The 25,011-nt window shown below is 35.9% G+C and overlaps 1 protein-coding gene across 4 annotated transcripts in view; it reads right to left on the bottom strand.

Moving 5' to 3' along the window:
- Positions 1-25,011, bottom strand: part of LOC112049579 (kinesin-like protein CG14535) — a 413,102-nt gene that overhangs the window by 113,672 nt on the left and 274,419 nt on the right. For 2 of the 4 annotated variants that reach the window (XM_052883593.1, XM_052883594.1), the window contains exon 2: positions 21,889-22,057. The exons of 1 other annotated variant lie outside the window; for it this stretch is intronic. In XM_052883593.1, coding sequence (XP_052739553.1) covers positions 21,889-21,944 — 56 coding nt within the window. In that variant the 5' untranslated portion in view covers positions 21,945-22,057. Of the gene's footprint in view, positions 1-21,888; positions 22,165-25,011 lie in introns of those variants that run through there. One more of the 4 variants, XM_052883592.1, reaches the window with a different exon arrangement.

Genomic DNA, 25,011 nt, shown 5'->3' with positions numbered 1-25,011 from the left:
TGTATTTTCTTGTTTAATACCTTAATTATACCTTCGTAATAACACAAGCCGCAACACGAATAAAGAGAAAGATGCTACTTTCCATGGGTAAGTATTTGCGAAACAAATGACAATTCCACGACGCTTCGGGGCCCATCTAACTGTCTACGATCGATGAATTTAACTTCTAAAATTAAACCGACACAGACATTCAATCCGATATGTCGATTATTTATTAAAAGTTATAATATTATGATAAATACAATGATAAAGTGAATCGCGAATTAGCAACCACGACTGTCAGTTCATACTCCGAGCCAATGACGTCTTGATCGCGGGTTCGTTAACATTCAGCGCGGGCCGCCCTAACGACGCGCGATTATGAAATATAGTTTTAATGCACAATGCGACCGTTTCAGCTTAATTACTGTGGATGCCACTGAGAACTGACTGATTTTAACTTACATTTTACAGTGAAAAACGTGTTAAAACAATTATATACATCGTGTTTTTCGCTTCATAGAAAGGTACTAACATAAATGCATGCTATCATGCCTAAGAAGGCACTCACTCCTGCAGCGTCTTCGTGATAGCCACAACAGCATCCTAGGGTCAATACAGGAGAGGCTAAGTTGCCAATAGTGGTACGGCGGGTAGCGGTGGTCACAGGTCATATTTGTAAGTAGATTAATGTAACTCTATAAGTTTAGGTTCACTAACAATACAATACTAACATAGTTTTTAAGATGAAAATTGTTACTAATCTTACTAACTCTTCTAGATTAATTTTCAATTCTATGGTGTAAACCGAAATAAAAAGTTATTTAAAAACAAATTGTTCAAATATCCACCACGCTGGCCCAATGCGGATTGGCAAACTTCACGCACGCAGAGAATTAAAAAAAATATCTGATGTGCAGATTTCCTCACGATGTTTTTCTTCACCGTTTGAAACACGTGATATTTAATTTCTTAAAAGGCACAAAACTGAAAAGTTGGAGGTGCATGCCCCGGCCGGATTCGAACCTACTTCAGGTAGGTAACAGTAGTACTTAATTGCATACATGCTAAATGATACAAATAATTTTCATTTTTTACTACAGGAAATATTTGGTGTATTTGTTCCTTGCGATTTTTTTTTATTCTTTACAAGTTAGCCCTTGACTACAATCTCACCTGATGGTAAGTGATGATGCAATCTAAGATGGAAGCGGGCTACCAACTAACTTAACTTAATCCACACCCCTTTCGGTTTCTACACGGCACCGTACCGGAACACTAAATCGTTTGGCAGTACGTCTTTGCCGGTAGGGTGGTAACTATCCACGGCGGAAGCCTCCCACCAGCCAGACCTGGACCAATTAAGAAAATCTCAATCGGACCAGCCGGGACCTCCGTCTTGTAAATCCACCGCGCGTACCACTGCGCTATCAAAAATTTCCAATTCAGCTTCAGTTGCCAATTCAGCCGACCTCAGACGTATCAATCCGGACTGCGTAACATAAATCATATCGCATCGTAGCGAACGGCTGACAGGCAGAAGGAAGTAAAATATTGCATCTGTCACGAATGGCCGACATACTGGGCATATCCATCACGCTGCAGATTGGATAGTCTGCAAGTTGCAGGTTATTGGACTGGAAAAAGCTACACACTGTTATAACAAACTTTTTATTTTTAGTTGACGACAAATTGCTTTTATTTGACGAAAGTTCTTGTCTGCAGTTTTGATAAGTTTTATTTTGTTGACGAACAACATTTGTTGGATAATGTGAAATTTTGTTTGTAAACGTATGACGTTTGGTCGCTAACTATGGGCCTCATAAGAAGGCTCCGAGTCACAGCGGGCGATGGAACGAGCTATATTAGGAGTATCTCTGCGTGATCGAATCAGAAATGAGGAGATCCGTAGAACCAAAGTCACCGACATAGCTCAACGAGTTGCGAAGCTGAAGTGGCAATTGGCGGGGCACATAATTCGAAGAGCCGATGGACGTTGGGGTCCCAAAGTGCTGGAATGGCGACCCCGCACTAGAAAGCGCAGTGTTGGTCGACCCCCCCACCAGGTGGACTGACGACATCAAGCGAGTCGCAGGGATTCGCTGGATGCAGGCGGCTCAGTATCGTGATGTTTGGAAGTCCCTACAAAAGGCTATGTCCTGCAGTGGACGTCCATCGGCTGATATGATGATGATGTTGATGATGACGTTTTCATTGACGCGACTAAAACAAACACCTACTCACGCAAAAAAATAGATTGTGTAATCTGTAAAATAAAAGCACATACAAGAAAAAAAGAAGAATACATGTGGAAAACTACAGTAACAGAGGAATAGTCTAAGAGCCTATTTTAATAGGCTGACAAAGGGCCAGGCCTCCCAATGTATTATAGGAGATATAGAGCTTAGGTCTACACTACGGCTCTAACGCGGGTTGGTGGGTTATAAAAAATCCAAAATCATTACACTCTATCGGATGTCGGGTTAAAAGTCACAAGCGTCAAAGAGTAAAGTTTCACACAACACTGTTCGAAACAAATCCAATACGGACAATTGAAAAACTAGAAACACATCCAAACCGCATTTCCCGACATCTCCAGATGCTGCGCCGAAAATCGATACAGCCGCTTAACAAACAAACCGCTTCTATCCTTTTAGATAAATCGAAATCACGTACACGTACTGTCTGAACGTAAGGCCAAGACAAATATTATGCACCCCCGAATGTTTTCCGACTTAACCATCGAGCAATACGACCGGCGAGTGGACATTACAGTCATTCGAAACACGATTATGTATTTCATAGTCGTACAGCATTGAACACTGCTGTAATCTCAAGTAGTGTTACTAGAAAATAGAAGTCATCTAGGACTCAGTTTGCGTGTTTTCTTTCTTTCAATATTCTTACGGCAGTCATGGATTTTCGAACGGGATATAAAACAGACATGAGGTTCATTTTTTTTTGTTTTTATTTATTATTCTACAAAAAACAAATTTAAATTAAGCCTGACTATGATGCAACACAAACCGATCATAGTTCTAAGAAGTCCAAAGTAGTTCGGAGCTGAAAAATTTGCAGTATTAATCTCCAGCATCCCGTGTCATATTAAATCAGGCAAGAGATAATAATTAAGTAACTAAAAGGCATTAAGAGATGACTATTTAATCTTTTACACGTACCTATATTAATAACCAAGGTTTATCCTCCAATGATCCAATCATTCCTATATGGTATAAAAAATTTTGACCACTTGGTCTTACATTTTGGCAAAGGGGAAAATAACAATGCATTGCGCATATCTTCTCATTTCTAAAGGCAAGATGGTTCGTTGCTTTTGGACGTAAGCAATAACCGGGGCCAGGTGCGCGAGTCCAGGGCAATACATCGGAACAAATAGACGGACGTGATCCGTGTACACTGACCCAAATACGATGCGACTCGATCGGACCTCTTAGGGGACTATCTACATTTATCCACGGCGGATTTATTTGTATTAGCAGCATTATGTGTATATTTATGACTAAGGGTCAGTTTATGAAGAGTATTTTATTTTTATTAAATGAAGAAAACTAAAGAGTAGCTTGCTTCAGTCAGTGGTCAAACACCATGATCCCAGCTGCAGGCTGATTCACTAATTTTGACGTATGTTAGTTGACATTATACGAAATTGAGATTAAAAGTAACTAATGTCATCCGGTGCCTACTGAGAACCTTTCGTTGATATCATACAGTAGGTAGATGACATTTCTCAGTTTGATTTGATGTTTATTTTAATAGGTTGTTGTTGGTGGTCTTAGATGGATGGCCGTGACTCTCTGTGACACTTAACATCTATAAATATTATCAAATCAAATCAAATCAAATCATTTATTTGCTAGAATGTGGTACATGTTTTGGTCTTAAAATTATATCGCCGATAACTACAATAATAAACTAAACTAAACCGATAACATATCGGCGCAGGGTAGTTTATTGTAGCTTATGTGTCTAAGAAAGCATTGCAAATAAGGCAAAAGCCATGGTTTTCCAGTTATGATATAGTCCGGCTGCTCAGAGATTGCGTTTGTGACACCTGTCAATGTCACCTTTTCATTTTGTTAATTATTACTATTTGTTAATAATTTAAGCCAAAAATTATACTTCTATTTTAAGTTGGTATAATTATTCAATATTTAATGTTATTACTCATAGACGTAATTAAAAGATATTAAGACTGAGCGGCCGGACATTAGTTTGCTGTCAACTTGTTTGTTGTTGTATGCTAACTGAACATTACGCACACTTTGTTTTAAAACGTTTTGAGAAATGTATCTGACAGTCGTTACAAACGATCCGATCCGTTCATGGTGGAACGAACGTGGGAAACCCCGCAAAGGCTGACCAAGGACATTAGTGTAACGGAGCGTGAAGAGATCTATCGAATCCTTGGACACATTGTGAAAGCTCAGCTTGGGAGATATTCCAAAGGATTTCGAATTGTTAAAAAATGAAATACGCAGTTTTGATTTTATAGACGATGATATTATACAAAATCAAGAAGTACGTTAACAAATAAAGTTAGTAAATTAATTTGTGTGAAATTGTATGTTAATTATTTTTTAACATGTTATTCCTTGACTCGGTGACTGCAATCTCACCTGATGGGAAGTGATGATGTAATCTAAGATGGAAGCGGGCTAACTTGTTAGGCGTATGATGAAAATCCACACCCATTACGGTTTCTACACGACATCGTACACAACAATAAATCGCTTGGTGGTACGTCTTTGACGGAAGGGTGGTAACTAGCTATTGCCGATACCTACCACCAGACCAGATCTAAGTGATCAAAGTGTCGAATTGCATACAGAACGCCTGATTTCCAGGTTTTTTATTGGATAGCAGTCTATTTGCTACTCAGACCAATTATAGTAAAGGACCAGCCTCGCTAGACGTTACTTTTCTGTCAAAGTATATGATCAACGATCTAATGCGATTATAAAAACTGTCTCTATAGAATCAATGTTAAATAGTTGTAATCGTGTTCGTCGGTTAAAGAGCTCCGTAAAAATACCTTTTTATGTAATTGAATTATGTAAAAAACGGGCAAAATCTTCTAATTTAGTATAAAATATATACCAAATCTAAGCTCGTTTTCTTCAGAAAATGACAGACAATTTTGTTCGTGACTATGAGTGCAATACAGGTCTTTCTATAATTGGTCTGAGACTGCGTAGGATACCCGCTTGCCGTCGTATTCACGGGAGTCAGAAATGGCGGCCGGTCGCCTGCGTTCGAAAGCGGTTAGGTATTTTTTTCCATAAATACCCTTAAATCTGTGATTAATCGAATTAAGTACCCAGATTAAGGAACTGTTGAAAAGAAAAAAATGACTAGGAATATTTACGAACAGCGTTTATGTATACCTACCTCAATACTTCATACTATTTTATCACATATCATTTCTGCAATAACCAATGAAAATAAACCTTATTCAGTTGCTGTAATTTCATTTAAGCTTCGTACCATTTTTGGCCCGTTTTGTAACAATGTGTCTTGGTTTTGGTATATTAATGTCCACTGTTATTCTTTTGATATCATCGAGGTTCATCGCACGGTAGACAATAGCCCGTCTTTATCTTCAAGTTAAACACTGGACACAAAGAGATTGTACGATTTTGTAGACTCTACAATGTTGTGTGTCTCGTTTTAAAATTAATTGTACTTTGTCATGGATTTATACGTAGCTTTTAAAATATATAGTTATGGAAAATATTTGAGCTTTTATGATAGTACTATCACTAAAGTGTTTTTCAGGTAGCATGGGTACGGTGACAGTTGCTTTATGATGTTCATAATACGTACTATTATCATGAATCGTGGCAAACTTTCAAGAGTGAACTATATTAGGTAATTTTCAATGTCTTTGGATTAGAGCTATCTATACCCATCAAGCTGCTGCTACAATTGTTTTTTGATGTTTTGAATATTTAACGATCCTGATCAAAATAAATAAAATAAAAAGTTTTTGAGTTATAACAAGATGGCACCCAACATGACATGGCATTGAAAACGTCATCTATCCGCCATTACCTTTAATAATGTTGCATTTCATGGGATATAATGAATATTATTTCGAAAGAATTAAAGTAAATTCGTAGATTAGTATTATCAAAAATAGTTAAAAAAATATCTTCTTTTATTTCCGCTACGGTACAATGACTGATCCTGGGCTCCATACAATTTTTGACCATCTTCTTTGTCTGTGGTCGTAAAATTAGTCTGAAGTTCACTCTGTCAAACGAGCCAACTTCAGCAGTAACACGTTACGTTACCAAGCGTTTTCCCTCCCTTGAAGCTATTATACTTCAAAAAAAAAATACATACAGCCGAACATAGAACCTCCTTTTTTGGAAGCCGGTTAAAAACGATTAGGAAGGTCTAGTCTGTCTTGCTAGGCTCGATAATATACCGTTGAGCTGCCAGACAATTTGCCCAACTACTGTATGATCGGATTTACGATCGGAACTGTTTAATTTGATTTGCTCCATCAGAAAAGTAGTTTAAGCGAAATATTATTTTAATTTTTATTAAAATAATTATGTGGATGCCAACAATGTTTAAAATACAGTATCAAGCTTAAAATGACATGAATTGAGACCTACGTGTACAGATAAATTAGTAAAAAAATTCATCTCCACATTTCATGTAGGTTTATTTTATGACTGTCGATGTACCTAATATTTACTTAGGTACGCAAAATTTCAGCTATAGATATACTAAAACTGGTGATAGTTTCTGAGCTAACCACAGACGAAAAGATAGACGGAGATGGATTCATTGTTGATTACAGAACCCTAACAACTTATGTACCTAACAGAAATCAGTTTCTTTCATATTCGATTTCTGCGTTGACGTATCTCATATATTTACAACTAGCTGACACCGCGCGGTTTCACCCACGTGGTTCTCGTTCCCGTAGGAATACGGAGATAAAATTTAGCCTGCAGCCTTCCTCGATAAATGGACTATCTAACACTAAAATAAATTTTCACATCGGATAAGTAGATAGTTCCTGAGATTAGCGCGTTCAAGCAAACAAACTCTTTAGCTTCATAATATCATATCAATATGTAAAAATAAATATAAAATACATTTTCTTAATATTATCATCTTTTTAGATCCCTTTGAAGTTTGTTTTTAGACTCTCTGCCATTAGATTTGCTCGTTTACCGTAATAATCTGATTTCCGATCAGAGTTATTGCTCAATTCCGTTTGTATACAGCAATTGCAAACATTATAGGACGAGAGCCTGCAACACCCAGACGTCCTTCATTTTACGAAAGAAGTTGCTAAGGCATACACTTTGACAGTCACACAAACTTTCTTTTGACAATTGAACCTTAGAAACATTTAGTAAGTAATAAAGTCAACGTCAACTTTGTACTTAGAAGGTTGAGAGTTTGGACCTACTACCTATCTACTAGCCACCCTCAGAATACAGAAATACCCAGAAGGTCTGATCGAGCTATACAGGTACCATTTTTGGACACAAAGCGTGCTATAAAATATATATGTGATTTCTGGTGTTTTCTGTATTCTAAGTAGGCACAACACAGTCCAATCTTCGGAATTGGCGTACTTATCTATGGTGTGAACACCTATAGACTGACAAACTTTCTAAGTCAAAGTCAAAGTAAAAATTCATTTATTTCGATAAGCCTAGTTTACAAGCACTTTTGAAACGTCAAGTAATGCTCTTAGATAAGGATGATAATTAGTGGAAAATTTAAAATTACGAAGGTTCCAAATGCGCCTTGTTTGTCGAACAACGGGTTTCACTCTTCATAAAAATATGTATGGTATGGTAAAAGTAAGTCTAGCTGTTGCAGGTTCATAGTCCATTATTTGACGATGTTAAGGAGGATACCTACATATTTTGTATCCTCCGTGCTTTCCATCGCATGTAAATGTACTCTTTGATTAGAATCTTCGGTATTTCGCGATGCGGTATTGAAATGTCCTTGATTCAAACAGCTATAAAGACGAATTATGTTGCGGTAGGCATGGTTTTATTACTGAGGGTAGTTTGACTACATGCGACACGGAAAGTGCGTAAACTGCGAAGCACGCCGACCTTGAAACGGTATCATAAAGACTAGAACCCAGAGCCATAAAATTAATAAAAAAAAGTGTGCGCGTGTAAGTTTTGATCTATGACTATACTCTGCGCCACGAAACAAGTCTCACTAATGTCTTAATGGCGCTGCTTGTCATTTTTGTAAGGCGCTGTAAAGGAGAATGCCAGATCCTGACCCAGTCCTAACTCGGAATTTAGCGGAAAATGTAAATGTACTAAAAATATCTAATTTTTTAATAATTGTTTTTTATTAAACCATTTTTACTGTTAAACTCCGGAATAAAAATCTGCCAAAAAAAGTAATTCAATCCATTACGGTATTTCCTTGTAACAGACATTTTTTAAAAACCTTATTTCGACTTTGGGTTCGAGCCTTTTAAAGCGTTTTTATTCCATTTTAATCACTTTAGGATAAAAATGGCTAGAATCCAGAGCTGCGAAGTCTGATCAAAATGTAAAAATAACTGTCAAAACACGTAATAGACACCTCGGAGTAATTTGAAAATAATAAAATCACGCTTGTTGTAATATAATGCAATACATTAAAACAAGTACGTGTGTATTTACGCTTGCCAAGGGCCTGTGTATTTACAAAAATCCAATCACAACGCTTTATATTTATCTATTTTATTGTTGATAAACTGCACATACTTAACCTTAAAATTAAACTTCAGCTTAGGTTTATTTTTATACCCCTAGTTATAAAGGGTTCAAAGATAATACTTGTTTAATGGTACAAAAAATCCAATAAAATGATATATAATATGTTGTTGCAAATTAATTTTTTTAGTGGGTTAAACTTCTATACATTGTCTGGCATTGTCCTTTTAATTCAGGTTTTAGCCGCGGGATTTCGTTCGTGGCGCGAAGTCTAGAGTTTTCTTTCAAGTAATACATTAAAATAGTTATCACATGATTTCAAAACAATGTGGGTAAATATACATCTTCTAGCGAGTATCAAATCATACAATACACCAAAAATATTGTTTCACTTAGCTATTTAAATTAATTGAAAAAAAATCACATTACGAAGTTCCTGCAGTTTCACTTGCGTAGATCCCGTTATGTTGGAACACGGGGATAAATTACTTGCTGATAATGTAGCTTTTACATAATTACATTAATGAAAGTAGTTTCAGCACATACTTATTGCAAACAAACAATCAAACCTCGCCTCTTTGTAATATTAGAACCTAGCAGTGGCGAAGAATGGAATTTTCACGAAGTTAAGCCGAAAGAAAATGAAAATTCATACCGCTTGATAGAAACTCCGGCTTCTCATACATCCATACATAATTATATATCCATTACAATAATGAATATGTATGTATGGCTTTTTAAGGTAACTCGACGGAAATCGGCCAGTATGGACTGTTCTGGTTTAGGTACTTATAGATGAAACATAGTATCTTCATTATGTGCAAGTGAGATTCTCTGCCACTATATACATTTTCAAAATAACCCGTCGATGTATTATGATGAACCGTTAACTGGCCGTGGGGGTATTTTTGGCAGTAACAGTGCGTGATAAATTCATTACAATAATGTTTATGTATGTATGGATTTACAAGGTAACTCGACGGCAATCGGCCTGTATGGACTCTTCTGGTACCTAGGTACTTACAGATGAAACATTGCATCTTCATTATGTGCATGTGAGATTCTCTGCCACTATAGGTATACATTTTTAAAATAACCCGTCGATGTATTATGATGAACCGTTAACTGGCCGTGGGGGTATTTTTGGCAGTAACAGTGCGTGATAAATTCATTACAATAATGTTTATGTATGTATGGATACAAGGTAACTCGACGGAAATCGGCCTGTATGGACTCTTCTGGTACCTAGGTACTTACAGATGAAACATTGTATATTCATTATATGCATGTGGGATTCTCTGCCACCATATACATTTTAAAACTAACCCGTCGATGTATTATGATGAACCGTTAACTGGCCGTGGGGGTATTTTTTGGCGGTAACAGTGCGTGATAAATGCTCATATAAACTGAACTGAACTGAACCTGCGGGCGCAGTTTGCGGCGAGTCGGCGGGACCGATTATTTTGATGTGAATTTTGCGGTTGCGAATGTAAACAGACAGGAAGCGAGCGTTAAACGGTTGAACTTTTTTTCCTATCAGACTGTTTTTTTTTCAATTTGTTACAACAAAGCGCAACAAAAACAGAATTCAACAGCAATTTTTTTACGGACCTCTAAATTAAAAAAAAACATACAATCTAATTACCTACCGCGAATTTGCCGCGATTCACGATAATAGTACGTATTATGAACGTCATAAGGCAACTGTCACTGTACTTATGCTATCTGAGAAATACTTTAGTTTAATGTTTGTTTTTTTGGTTTTGAAAAATAGATTCTGAAACGTCTGGACCGATTTTAAAAGATTTTTGACCAATAAAAATCAACGTTATCAGAGATTACACTCGACTACCCCGTATGAATGGGATCTATACATAGTGAAACGTAGTAATTTATTTTGAAATACAAATGATTATTTATTTATTTCTCCCTTATTATTATTATTCTCCCTCTTATTTCTAAGAGGAGACTCGTGTTCAGCAGTGAGCCGAATATGGGTTGAAAATGATGAAAATAAAAAAAAAGATAATGATTATTATTTCACAGTTTGGTATTTTTGGGTTAATCCAACATTATTATTCGCGTATTTCTGTTTCCATTTCAGAGAAATTAAGCAAATGAACGTATCGTGGCCGGTAATTGTGAGAAACGTATGCACAGTGGCAAATAGGCCACGGCTCAGTTTCATCAGTCGGGAGGTAAACGAACAAAAAATCCCTGCCATGGATTTAAGTTTAACTAGATACCACACGAACCCTATAGCGTTTTTTTTATAACTATACTAGCAGCGACCGCGTGGTTTTACCCGCGGGGTTCCCGTTTCCGTAGGAATACTGGTATTAAATACATATAACATATTGCACTCTGATATAGTGTAGCTTCCCAACAATGACATTGGGAACTGCACAATGGGAACCTACACAATGAATTTGATTTTCAAATCAGTTTATTACCTAGAGCCTTATCAATACAAACAAACGAACAATCAAATATTTCCTCTTTTAGTATAGATAAACTAGCGTTTGAATCACGTCTAATGGTAAACAATTTATTGTAATATGCTTGCCTATAAAATGGCTAATCACTCGTGACTTTTAGGAAAACAGATGCCGGATATCTGCAAGGAAATGTAGACTTATACCGCTGAATACGCTTTCAAGGGATATCGACTACGTAGCAGTGCAGATCTCTGCGTTACCTGACAGTCCTTTATTAAAAGAAAGTATTAGGAACAAACTTTGATTCTTCTAAAAATTCTAATAACGTTTAGTTTAGGAAGGTTTTAAAAATATTTGTTTTAGCTGATACAATTGAATAAACATGCAGGGTCTAGCTAAACATAAGTCTGCGGTCCACGTTTTGTAATGCGGAAAAACATTGGAGGGGCAAACCACACACGGAGAACCGAACGAGTTGCGGTCGGGTCTTGAAAAACTCGATTTTCCACCCGAAATTTTCCAGCGACCAGTTTAATTTGAACTCATTTAGTACTACAGAGTTGTTTAATTAATAAACTATGTAGATACCGTGCTTGCGCTAATGCTGGTTCAGACATGCGATTACCAGCGAGCGATTGTAATTATTTTGGCTCCTTAATTGTGTTAAGTGATTTATTGATATCTTCGCTTCGTTTTACCGATTTTGTACGAATCGCATTAAATACAATTAATTTATCACAATATTCTTGCGAAAGACCGCGAGTTCGTCCACGTAAAACAGTACTAAGCAATACATAATATAAAACTTACCCTTCAACTCAACATTCTACTATATAAATACGAACAAAAGTTTACTGTTACTCTTTTATGCAAAAACTACAGAATGTATTAAACTTTGTTAAACTTTGGAATGGACACAGAACATACCCTGGATTAACACATAAGTAAATCTTATCCCGGCAAATTCGTAGTTCACGGGGGATTTATAAAACTGAATTTCACCAAGAGTCTTGGGCGTCATCTAGTAATTATTAAAAGGAAAGAGAAATAAGTACGAATAATCAATAACTCCTATAATATGAACTATGAATAGGAAACAAAAGTGCGGTATTACTGAGGTAAAACGATTTCTATCAATTTAAGTAAATGTTGAGTTTATTGCCAGTTCTTCTCAGAACCTGCCTTCCGAATCGGTGGTAGAGTTTCTACATATTGTCGAAATTGACTTTTTTATCAGAGCTTATAAACTTTTTTTGAGATAAACGTATTTCGATTTTTTTGATGAACAATGTTTTTCGCTTTCGTTCGCATTCTTTCGTCATGTCTGTACCCGCCTTATAATAAAACGCAACAATTCGGCATTAATTTTGGCTCGCCATTGTTTTGTATGCAGATTTTTGGCAGGCGTTAATCAATTATTTGGTTTGCAGCTGTTTACGTGGCAGCAAGTGCACGTTTTGATGGAGTTGTCGTTTTAATCATGGCCGGCCCGATGTGCTGTAATGGAATCATGATCGACAAATTCAACGTTTCAATATTATCTACGATATGATGCTGATACGATACGATATGATGCTAATGACGGCCGTGTGGCGCAGTGGGTAGTGACCCTGCTTTCTGCGTCCACGGCCGTGGGTTCGATTCCCACAACTGGAAAATATTTGTTTGATGAGCATGGGTGTTTTCCAGTGTTTGTGTGTATTTATATTTATACATTATATAAGTATTTATATGTTGTATATAATTGTATATTAATATTATAATATCAACTATCTTAGCACCCATAACACAAGCTACTCTGTATGATACTTTGCTATGGCTATATAGTGATGTGTATTGTTTAAGTATATTTATAAAAAAAAGTATATTTATTATAAAAAAGATACGTTGGAATGAAGACTTTATAAACAAAAAATCAATTGAATATTAACTATTCTAAGTAATTCTTGTATATTAAGTATTAATTTTGGATAAAAAGGATAATAATAGTTATTAATTTCAGTATGTACAATTGTACATAGATAGCTCTTTAAAGTTTTCATGTACTTGTACGAGATAGATGAGATAGATTTTTTTAGGAAAATTCTATTACGCTTAAAAATATATTGCAAAAATATAACTAAAATAGATTGAACTGGCAGTTGAGCTATAGTATGTACTAATCAAACTCATTTATAGTTAAAAACAAAGTGAAAGAATTTCTAAAAGTATTTAAAAGTCAATCCTTATTTCTTAAGATTAGGCATTATTCCATATTCACAATCGTATAAAATGCACCAGTCTAAATATTAAATGTTAAAATTTGGACAGATGTTTGTCATTCTATCAAACCAAAACAGCACTCACGTACTCACCACTGTACTGCTCAGAAATAACGGCATAGTGTTAAGAGTTATTTTCTGATATAGTAACAGCCTTCTAAGCGTTATTAAGCGTTGGTTCATTTCATAGGTAATTTTTGTTCAAGGGCTTGTAGTCTATAAGGTAAAGGTAAGGTAGTCTGGAAAAGCACCTAAGCTACTATTTAATCCAGGAAGTAATCCCATGCGACCAAATCTGCGAGTCAAAGTTAGCTCCATAACTGTAAAGGAAGTGGAACTAAATACTGTTTACACTTCAGGCTGCATATGGAAAATCCAAGGCTGTAAAACGACATATTTCGCACATCGCCCGCCCGGCCGGATGGGAGGATGTCGCCGGGCCGCGGGCGGGGGAGGGGGGAGCGCATGCAAATAATACATTTTCTTCAGCTGAAAACAGCCAATTGGCTCCACCGTTGAATACGTAAGTTATTGCTCTATGCATACGCGCACTGAATTGTTTTGCGTTATGCTTGACTAACAGCTGTTTTTCTAATAATAAATGCCGTGTTCTCTGTAGAATCTGCTTTCCACACCGGTAGAGTCACTACTTACAAACAAACTTGACCTTTTATATGTGTTAGTGGTGCTATTTAATATAACCTATTAGTAGGTACCATAAGCTGTGAGTGTTCAGTGTACCAGAGCCCAGTGGATAAGAATAAGAATGATTTATTTGTAAGAAACATTACATTTAGTTATACAAAGATGTTCTTATGTATTAGGTAACAATGTTTCACCATTAATAGGTATACAAATGTTTATTGTTTAATTAATTAAATTAAAATTTAATGACATTAAGTTTAAAAGAAATATAATTAATACTATTTTTTTGAAGCATCAGCAAATATATGACGGATATGACCTCTGCCTCCGATTCCGGGGGGTATAGTATCGAATCCGGTCCGGGGCATGCACCTCCCAACTTTTCAGTTATGTGCATTTTGAGAAATTTAAAATCACCTGAAGTGAAGAAAAACATCGAGAGGAAACCTGCATACCTGAGAATTTCCTTAATTCTCTGCGTGTGAGAATCTGCCAATCTGCATTTGACTATTTGGCCTAACCCCTCTCATTCTGAGAGGTCACTTGTAAAGAATAAATCAAAAAAAAAATCAAAATAATTATAATCACAATAAAATCAAATAATTTTGAAGTAGGCTTATTTTACAAACATTTGGAAATATCAAGTTTGACTATTTCCAAAGAGTTCGGAAGGCAGGTTTGACTGGGAAGAGCCGGCAAGAAACTCAACAGTTGCACTTTTTAAAAAAATACATTATGGTTTGGAGGATTGGAGGACCATTAAGATTCATTACGAATTATTTTCCAATTTGTACACAGTGCCTAACCTAGCTTGAAAGTGATAATCTTATACAGATACTCATAATATATTAAATGTGAATGCCCTCTTTTATGAAGGCCTAGCCCGAGCCGTTAAAATAAACAGATAAAAATTAACACGATATACGATTCAATAGTATAGTAAGCTTCTCTATCAATAACCTCACACGAGCACTAATAATGCGCATCGAGTGAGCTATTCCTCCACTTAACGTGTTTCCAATACTAGAGCTATACAGTGAAGTGGCACATCCCCTGCCATCCCGTGCCGCTAATGCCTACTTCACTGGGTGATAATCGCTATACAGATACACCTAATATATTAAATGTATAAATCAGTGTCTACTGTGTATCACGTGTCTCAAACGGTGAAGAAAAACATCACGAGGAAACCTGCATACTAGCCATTCGCTGCCCGCGAGTATTTTATCGAAAAGCCCGTCTGCGTTGAAGAAGCCGACAGTCAGGGAATGCGGTTTTAATCTACCGTTGTGAGCCATTTAAAAAATCTTTATATTCCTCTATCGCGCGGTGCATGATACTGTGCTCGCCTATTGCCCTTTTACTTAGTTTACTTTATATTTTTTTAGATGTCACGTAACGGATACAATGGGCGACCGGTCGTCCATTTAGGAGTCAAGTGGCTAGAGAATTTTCTTAATTCTATGTGTGTATGAAGTCTGCCAATCCGCATTGGGCCAGCGTAGTGGACTATTGGCCTAATCCCACTTATTCCGAGAGGAGACTTGAGCTCAGCAGTGTGCCGAACATGGGTTGATAATGATGATGATTCATTATAAAAGAAAGGCTCAATATTACATAGACAAAACCAAGAGTGGAACCGAAACTTCATGATCCAAAGCTACATAGACCTACACAGTTGTAATAAATGTGTGTACAGTATTAAGCCAGACAGTCTAGTGCCATAATATACTCGTAGATACACACTCTCCGTTCAAATACTTCCAATATTTCATCCGAGGCGATAATCGCGCCATATTTCATAATAGTGGAATTCCCGCTAAAATGTGACTCGCATAATGTCCGTGATCAGTTTTAAAATATAAATTTATCACCCACTCTCGTATAAAGGTGCTATAATGTGGGGATTTATAGCTGCATGACATTGAAACCAAAATATGTTGAACTAGTAACGCTACTTTGACTAGGATAAGTTTTCTTTTATGAGGGTTATATATTTTGGTTTGTGTTGTTGGATTATGTCTTACTAGCGGACGCCCGCGACTTCACCTGCGTGAAATTTAGTTTTCCACAAATACCTCGGGAACCATGGATTTTTCTGGGATGAAAAGGCTATGTGTTAATCTACTATATAAAATAAGTCGGGTTTTCTTTCCTGACGCTATAACTCCAGAACGCATGAACCGATTTCCACGGTTTTGCATTTGTTGGAAAGGTCTAAGGCTCCGTGAGGTTTATAGTAAAGAAAATTCAGGAAAAATTTCAACGTAGGGTAGGGGTAGGGTAGGTGTAGGGTAGGGGTAGGCGTAGGGGTAGGGGACGGGTAGGTTTATATAGGTGTAGGGTAGTGGTAGGGTACGGGTAGGGTAGGGGTAGGTAGGAGTAGGGTAGGGGTAGGGTAGGGGTAGGGCACAGATAGTTGAAAGTTTACATCGAGTTCCACGCGGACGAAGTCGCGGGCGTCCGCTAGTCCAGTGTAAAATCTATTTTCCTTCGAAATTTCAGCCAAATCGGTTAATCCAATCAACAACAACAAACTATCGCATTTATAATATTAGTGGGATTCTTTGGCAGTCTCAAAATTTTGTCCAGTTTATTATCCAGAATTTTTATACAGTAAATTTTTTGGCTGTCACTTTTTTCTTAACGATAATGGGCTAAGGCTAAACTGATAAAACTGTGGAGGGTAATAATTTTCAACTTCATGTTACTGTTATAACATTTGTCTATGTTTTCATATACAGCGTGCTCTAAAACCTAATTAATATACCTCTTCAGAATAAATAGACATAATTTGATTATTTTTGTCATTGACCAAACCTGTCGGAATAAAAATAGTTGAAAAACTGAACACTCAGTTTATAGAGGTAGTATAAAGTGAAAGACTGATAGATAATGTATTAGCGTCGTTTTACAAGTTTCAAATTCATACGTCATTGTGTACGTGATCTGTAATTATGTAAAAACTAAAATTTCCTAAACACACAAAGGGCATTTTAATAGCTAGCTATAATGGTTAGGTATACATATATTGTATTTATGATCTTGCTGAAGAATAACACTTCAATAGCCAGCTAGATAATAGTTAGTTATACAAATATTGTGTTTATAGTCTTGCTGAAGAATAACAATTCATATCGCTGTAATTCGTTTAGCGTCCATGATCAGTTTTAAAATGTAAATTTATCGCCCACTCTCGTATAAAGGTGTTATATGGGAATTTATGAGCGCAGGACTTAGGTACGAAAATTGATAGAAGCACTAAAATTTTTCAACAACTAAATTTTTACTTACCTATAGGTATATCTGTTACTAGCCGACTCCCTGCGGTTTCACCTGCGAAGTTTCTGTTCCCGTGTGAAAACGGGGATGAAATATAGCCTGTAACACTCACAAATAACGTGGCTTTATAGCGGTAGAAGAATTTTGAAAATCGGTTGAGTAGATCTAGAGATTACCCCCTACAATACCACGAACTTTACTCTTTATAATGTTAGTATAACTGAAAATACTCCTAAGTAGTTAAGTTTATTTATAAAATACAGAACAGAAAGGGCTTCTATAGCCCTATTTATATCGATTCTCTTTCTATAAAAGCTAATCGTATGCAAGAAAATGTATAGAAATGATATTCGGTTGATAGGTTCATCACGTGACCTATCGATAAAGAATGTCTTTACCATATAATTATTAATTTTCTAAGCGTTTTCACGTTTAAAAGAGAATTTATATGCAACTGGAATGGCTTCAGGCCATTACGATTATTATGGACCACGGATGCGTCATCAATCGTGAACGCCGGATAAACGATAGTGTAAAGGGGCTCTAGAATATAGTTTTTTGATTGAGAACACAAGCATGAATACATCCTTTAACGCCATATCGTGAACAAGAGTCAACAGACAAACACGGCGAACTTCAAAAAGCGGACCCAAACGAAATTATAACAATTTTGTTTATTTACAGAAAAAGTGTGAAACCGTTATACAAACTGCACCAATAAACACTTTCAGAGAGCGAGATACAGGCTCTTTTGTGCTGTATTAAAAATAAACATTTAAAGTACAACGGAGCCGAAATCAGATGTGCGTTTGCTGCAGCCATTGTATTGATTTTACATCCGCCTGTAGACAAAAATGGACGGCCTACTACGTGTTCTCGAATACACGAATACGTACTAAAATAGTGCCTCTGAGAGCACGTTAAGTAGTCGATCTGTATTTATCATTAATATGTGATACTGAACTTTAAAGCACAGTATCATAGGATGATAGCCCGCTAATCCAGCAGCGTGATGGGTACTCCAAATCCTCTCTTCTATAAGGAATAAGGAATTAACGGAAGGAAGGAAAGGAATGAGGTCTGGCCTCCTGGGCCTAAACTAGCGGACGCCCGCGACTTTGTCCGCGTGGAATTCAGTTTTTCACACATCCCGCGGGAACCATGGACTTTTCCGGGATAATAAGTAGAGTATGTGTTAATTAAAAGTAAAATCTATTTCCAATGCAAATTTCAGCCAAGTCCCTTCAGTAGGCGCAGCGCAAAGGTAGAACAAACATACACACTTACAAACAAACTTTCCCCTTATAATATTAGTGTGATGTGAAATGTAAAGCCGCTGAACCGATTTTGATGAAATTTGGTGAAGACATAAATTGGACCATGGAGTAAAACAAGGCTTTTTTATATTGGAAAAATACACAGTTTTCGGGGAATTTGTCAAAAACAGAATTTTATGTAGACGGAGTCGTGGGCATCCGATAGTACCTAATATCTTATAAGCAAAAGTAAATCTGCAAAGTAAGTCTGTTTGACTTTTTAATCTATTTTCAAAGTTATATTAAAAAAAATGGTATATAGATTCAATATAAAACACAATGTGATTTAAGAATATTTGAAAAGGAGATGGTCAATTTCAGGTCCACTCAAATACAAGGATTTTATTAAAATTAATTAATCCGTTCTCTGTCTATTACATGACAATTGACAGCAAACGTCAAATAGATTAATGCATTGAAAACGTCATCTATCATTATTACCCATAATAATGTTGCATGTTAATTTCTTGGGAAATAAAGAATATTATTTCGAAAGAACTAAAGTAAATTCGTAGATTTATATAATCAAAAATAGTTAAAAGAATATCTTCTTTTATTTCTGCTAGGGTACAATGACTGATCCTGGGCTCCATACAACTTTAAAGCATCTCCTTTCACCCTTATATGGTTATAAGGGGTAAATAATTCATAAAATCTGGGCATTTTTTAATTATATTCATAATAATTGATTGACGTCATATACAATACTATATGACGCCTCGGGCGTCATATAGTATTGTATATTGTTCAGTGTTTTGTACATTTGAATAGTTAGTAAGGGCCTCAAATTGACCAAACATTGAATGGTCGATGGCGGTACTATTTTTTTCTCTCCCCGATGGCCGGCGATTTGCGAACGGTTTTAACGCGTATTTACTTCCAACATGATGTGTTCCCATAAACCGGACAACATACGAACTGTTTGTATTTGCTGTGTCACTATGTTTTATTTCAGTTTTTTCAATCAATTTGGAGTTATAGTCGATGAACCGTGCGTGTAACTTGAAAATTGTGATTTTCATGGTTCAATACCTTAAAAGCTACGGACTTTTTCGACTTTATCATCATACTCACCCATATTCGGCTTACTGCTGAGCTCGAGTCTCCTCTCAGAATAAGAGGGGTTAGGCCAATAGTCCACTACGCTGGCCCAATGCGGATTGACAGACTTCACACACACAGAGAATTAAGAAAATTCTCTGGAGTGAAGGTTTCCTCACGATGTTTTTCCTTCACCGTTTGAGACACGTGATATTTAATTTCTTAAAAAATGCACACAACTGAAATGTTGGAGGTGCATGCTCCGGACCGGATTCGAAGTTCGAACGCACACCCTCCGGAATCGGAGGCAGAGGTCATATCCACTGGGCTATCACGGCTCTCAGGTGTCTTTCGACTTTAACTGTCTGTTTAACCGTGTGTGGTGTACTATTGGCCAAACCCCTCTGATCCTGAGAGGAGACTCGAGCTCAGCAGTGAGCCGAATATGAGTTTACAATGATGATGATGACGTCTGTTTCTCAATATTTATAATAGAAATAATATATTTTTCAGTACACAAAGTATATTGTAAATACTAATATTGTTATCAGTACCCACAAAGCTGGTATTTCTAAGATAATTTCAGTAATGTAATGTGAAAAAAAAAATAGATTATAAACTCCATGTAACGTCACTCGGTTTAATGACAAACTCGCTAAAGCGTCGACATCACATGGCTTTGATTGGTCTAGTTTGTTTTTCATACAATGATACAACATCAACATAGCGTTACACCCACTCTCTATAACGACACTTAAGTACTAAAAAGTACCTTGTAAGTTGCCAAAATTAGTAAAAATCTTGCAGCTGTCTACATTCTTTTGTCGCTTTATTATCCTAGCCCGTAATAAACTCGACTGTCGGCATCATGCAAAAAAATATTTCTAAGAAATTCATTATTTTGTTTACAAATTGGGATTGCACGTGTACACTGTTGTTGACCATGACAATAAGTAGAAGTCATGGACTTAATACTTTATTTCTTCAAATACTAAACATAACGACCACTCTCTATAACGCCATAAAATGTAAGTACAGTCCCATTATATATAGTGTCGTTATATATAGAGTTTACACTGTACTTCATTATTTTCAAACTTGTACGGTGCTATCAGGGCAAGAGTTCGCTCTTTTAAATCGTTTAAAAACGAAATTATCTCTTTCCGTCAATAACTAATGACCGTCGTCAATCAAGTGTCCGGAATGGTTAAAATAAAATAGTTTCACGCATTTATCTCACAGATAAGTTGCAGCGGCTGGCATGTGTCCAATGGGAAAGATACAATCATTTTGACGAACGATAACTTCATTGAACTCGATGTTTATTCACTATTTTTGTTTTGTTTTAACCTCAGACCAATTATAGAAGGACCTGTATCGCGCTCATAGTCACGAACAAAATTGTTTGTCATTTTCTGAGGAAAACGAGCTTAGATTTCGTATATATCTTATAATAAACTATTATATATAATATATCTTATAATAAGTTTTTGCCCGTTTTTTACACAATTCAATTACACAAAAAGGTATTTTTACGGAGCTATTTAACCGACCAACACTATTACAACTATTTAACATAGATTCTATATAGACAGTTTTTATAATCACATTAGATCGTTGATCATATACTTTGACAGAAAAGTAACATCTAGCGAGGCAGGTCCTATACAATAATTGGTCTGAGGTTTTTACATTGTGATCAAAATTTGTTTCATGTTAATTTATATTAGAACTAACTATTGTCCATGACTTCAAATTTGTTTCAAGTTAATTTATAATAGAACTAACTATTGACTTGACGTTTAAATGATATTTCAATACAGCGAGTAGCGCTATTCTGTTGAAATGTTTTTCATACATCACCGTAAGAATGTCTGCAATTGAATGTAAAACCATATGTTTTCTGTGGTAAAACTGCCAATTTATATTTTTTTTCTTAATTTCTACAAAAAAAGAAAACATGACAACGATGATAATTTTGATGACGTAAAATTATTGAAAGCAGTTTCATCCGTTAAGTTTTAAATATAAGTTTCGTTATAGTGTTTTATACGCTAACTCTACTGAGTAAGTCGTTAAAACACCATTGTAATAACAACGTAAAATACACTAGCACGACAGTAGTTAAGAGAAAATGTCTTTATTAACGCATAATGTAGGAGCTTATAAAACAAGTTAGTTAAGTCTATTTATTTTCACTTACCTCGGCACTTCCTTCGCCGGGCTGGACTGGGTCTCTTGGTGACTGTACGAGGCCATTTCTTCAGATTATGTAGACAGCTGCTCACTCATTGTACTTAGGGTTAGTTAGCACAGATTTTACTCATTACTTACAAACTACTTTTAATAGGAACATTACTGTTATTCACACACTGAATAATAAATTGTAGTAAATTATTAATACTTGCTCTATGAGGTAAGTGGATGATTTTTCTTAATGAAGTAGAAAACTGGTATAGCCTTATTGAGTTTCTTTCAATCAATTAAGTACCTCTTACACAAATCAAATGAGAGAAAATCGAATATCTAATCTATGTGGGTCCCAATCAAAGAACTGACTGCTAACTTCAAGTCCTCAGTTTCACGACCTAATAAAAAATGTTTTAAAGGCTCCCTTATTGCTGTTATCCGTAAAGTCAATTTATCCAGCGTTCCATCATTTAGTCAAGTACCTTTTACACGATTTCAATGAGATAAATAATCGAATACTAATCTAGTTCCCAGTCAAAGTTCTAACTACTACGCGAAAGTCCTCAGTTTCGCGACCTAATAAAAAATATTTCAAAGGCTCCCTCATTGCTGTTATCCGTAAAGTATTTTTTGTCGTCATTCCATCATTAAGTCAAGTACTCTTTACTCGATTGAAATGAGATAAATAATCGAATACTAATCTAGTTCCCAGTCAAAGCACTAAATACTAAGCGTAAGTCCTCACGACCTAATAAAAAATGTTTTAAAGGCTCCCTTATTGCTGTTATCCGTAAAGTCAATTTATCCAACATTCCATCATTTAGTGAAGTAGATACCTTTTACACGATTTCAATGAGATAAATAATCGAATACTAATCTCGATCCCAGTCAAAGTACTAACTACTACACGTAAGTCCTCATTTTCACGACCTAATAAAAAATATTTCAAAGGCTCCCTCATTGCTGTTATCCGTAAAGTATTTTTTGTCGTCATTCCATCATTAAGTCAAGTACTTTTTACTCGATTGAAATGAGATAAATAATCGAATACTAATCTAGTTCTCAGTCAAAGTACTAACTAGGTACTACACGTAAGTCCTCATTTTCACGACCTAATAAAAAAAATTTTAAAGGCTGCCTTATTGCTGTTATCCGTAAAGTCAATTTATCCGACATTCAGAGTTTTATATCCTCCTTAGTTTCATTCAATAAAGTACCTCTTACACAATTCAAATGAGAGAAATAATCGAATACTAATCAAGTCCCCAGTCAAGGTACTAACTTACCCGTAAGTCCTCAGTTTCACGATCCAATAAAATGTTACTGTTGAATCATTAACTTAACGATACGCTGGGATTTATTTGACAAGTTATAGTGAATACAGCCTTCGGAATGAGTAATTAAATTTATTAGTCCTGCATGTGTGCGAATTAGGAGAGCCTGTTACGAATAATTACCTAGTACTTAGACATGTGCTTAATTAAAGCATAAATAAGGATAATAACTTAATTCGTTGGTCTAGGTTTTTTAGATAAGGCTCATAGGGTTGGTATAAATAAACAAGTATTACTTAGTAATAGTTTTTATTAAGTATATCAAGTTTAGATTTATAAGTTTTAAATGAATACACCTAAAGAAAGATATGTCTTCTAGGCAAGTTACTCAAGTTACAGTTAGGCACACACCTTTTGCACTTACTAGTTCAAAATGTATTTCAAAGTTCTTGATTTGAAGTTCAAATTCAAATGCTTTAATTTAATCATGTTCGAAAAGTCAAGTTTATTTGTCAGTAGGTACCTAATAACGCAATAAAGAGCAGATTCACACCAAGCGAAAGTCAATTAACATTTACAATTTGGATACTTAAATTAAAGAAACCCAAAAAGTTTCCAACGACGTAAACGATAAAGAACCTATTCATTTTCATTAAAACCTTATAAGGCTGTAAAATGAAACCGATAGGTATTTAAATTAAATTTCGCATATAAAAATTTTCATTAAACCCATCGGGGTAGCCATTATTGGATGATGTTACGCCATTTCAGGATTACACTCATAACGCAGTCTCAAAGGGAGTCAAATGAACGCTGTTTTGCGAAGACGTTAAAAATTTATGACCTCACTTCGCTTTCCGCTTTTATTGTCGTCACGGGCGACTCGGCAATAATTAAAGTGGGAGCATGTCTTGCTTAGTACTGAATAAATTAACAAGTTTTAAACAATTTGTTGCCAGTTTCAAAATGCCGGCTGCTTCTGTCGCCTGCTGGCTGATTTGATTAATGTTTCTGTTTGGTAGAGTAGCATTACAATTAACAGGTTTCTGTACGATTTGTTTATTTACAAATTGATATAAACTTCAATATTTTGTTACTTTGCAACAAAAGTCCTATCGAGGTTGTCATTCCCAGTTTAAGGTGCTTAAAAATCCATATATCTCTATCTCGTTACAAAATAAAAACATCACAACGATACTCTTATGAGAATGGCTATAACGTCCAGTCTAGTGGCAGTTTTCAATGTTTTCATACTGTAAAACAGCGCCATCTAGTGGCTACTAACTAACTACTGCACAATTGTTTCAATTCCTTAGAAATTCGCGTTTACGTTTACGAGATAGTTACAGACAGTATGGTAATATACAGGTGCCTGGTGGCAGTCAATGTTTTCATTATGTGTCTTGCGTAACCGTAAACGCGATAGTCACAGTATGAAACATACATAACATTAAAAACTGCCACTAGGCACTCTGCATAACGCTAACTAAATCGTTTGGCGTTACATCTTTGTCTGTAATGTGTCAGGATCAAAATCACAGCGAATGCTTTCGGGTGGCTAAAGTATGCTCTGGTAGGTAGTCTTACATCAATTAAAAAAAAATAATACCTTCAACATTTACCTTTTCCGTTACTAACTTGGTCAGAGAGGTCTTAAGAATTCATACGATGATTTCGATTTAAAAATATTAATGCAGTAATTAATTCTTTCGGAAATGAATGTCAAAAGAAAGTGATACGCCCTCCGTATTACAAATCAGTTTGACCCAATGGTCGCGTTCGTCGGCGAATATCAACGTTGCTTCAACGTTGCCGCTTATCATTACGACTGACAGGCAGCTTTGTCAGACAAAGTTTAATTA

The sequence above is a fragment of the Bicyclus anynana genome, chromosome 9, assembly GCF_947172395.1.
Source record: "Bicyclus anynana chromosome 9, ilBicAnyn1.1, whole genome shotgun sequence".
Lineage (NCBI taxonomy): Eukaryota > Metazoa > Arthropoda > Insecta > Lepidoptera > Nymphalidae > Bicyclus > Bicyclus anynana.
Note: the sequence above shows the minus strand (reverse complement) of the source record. Positions and strands in the feature narration are given on the sequence as shown.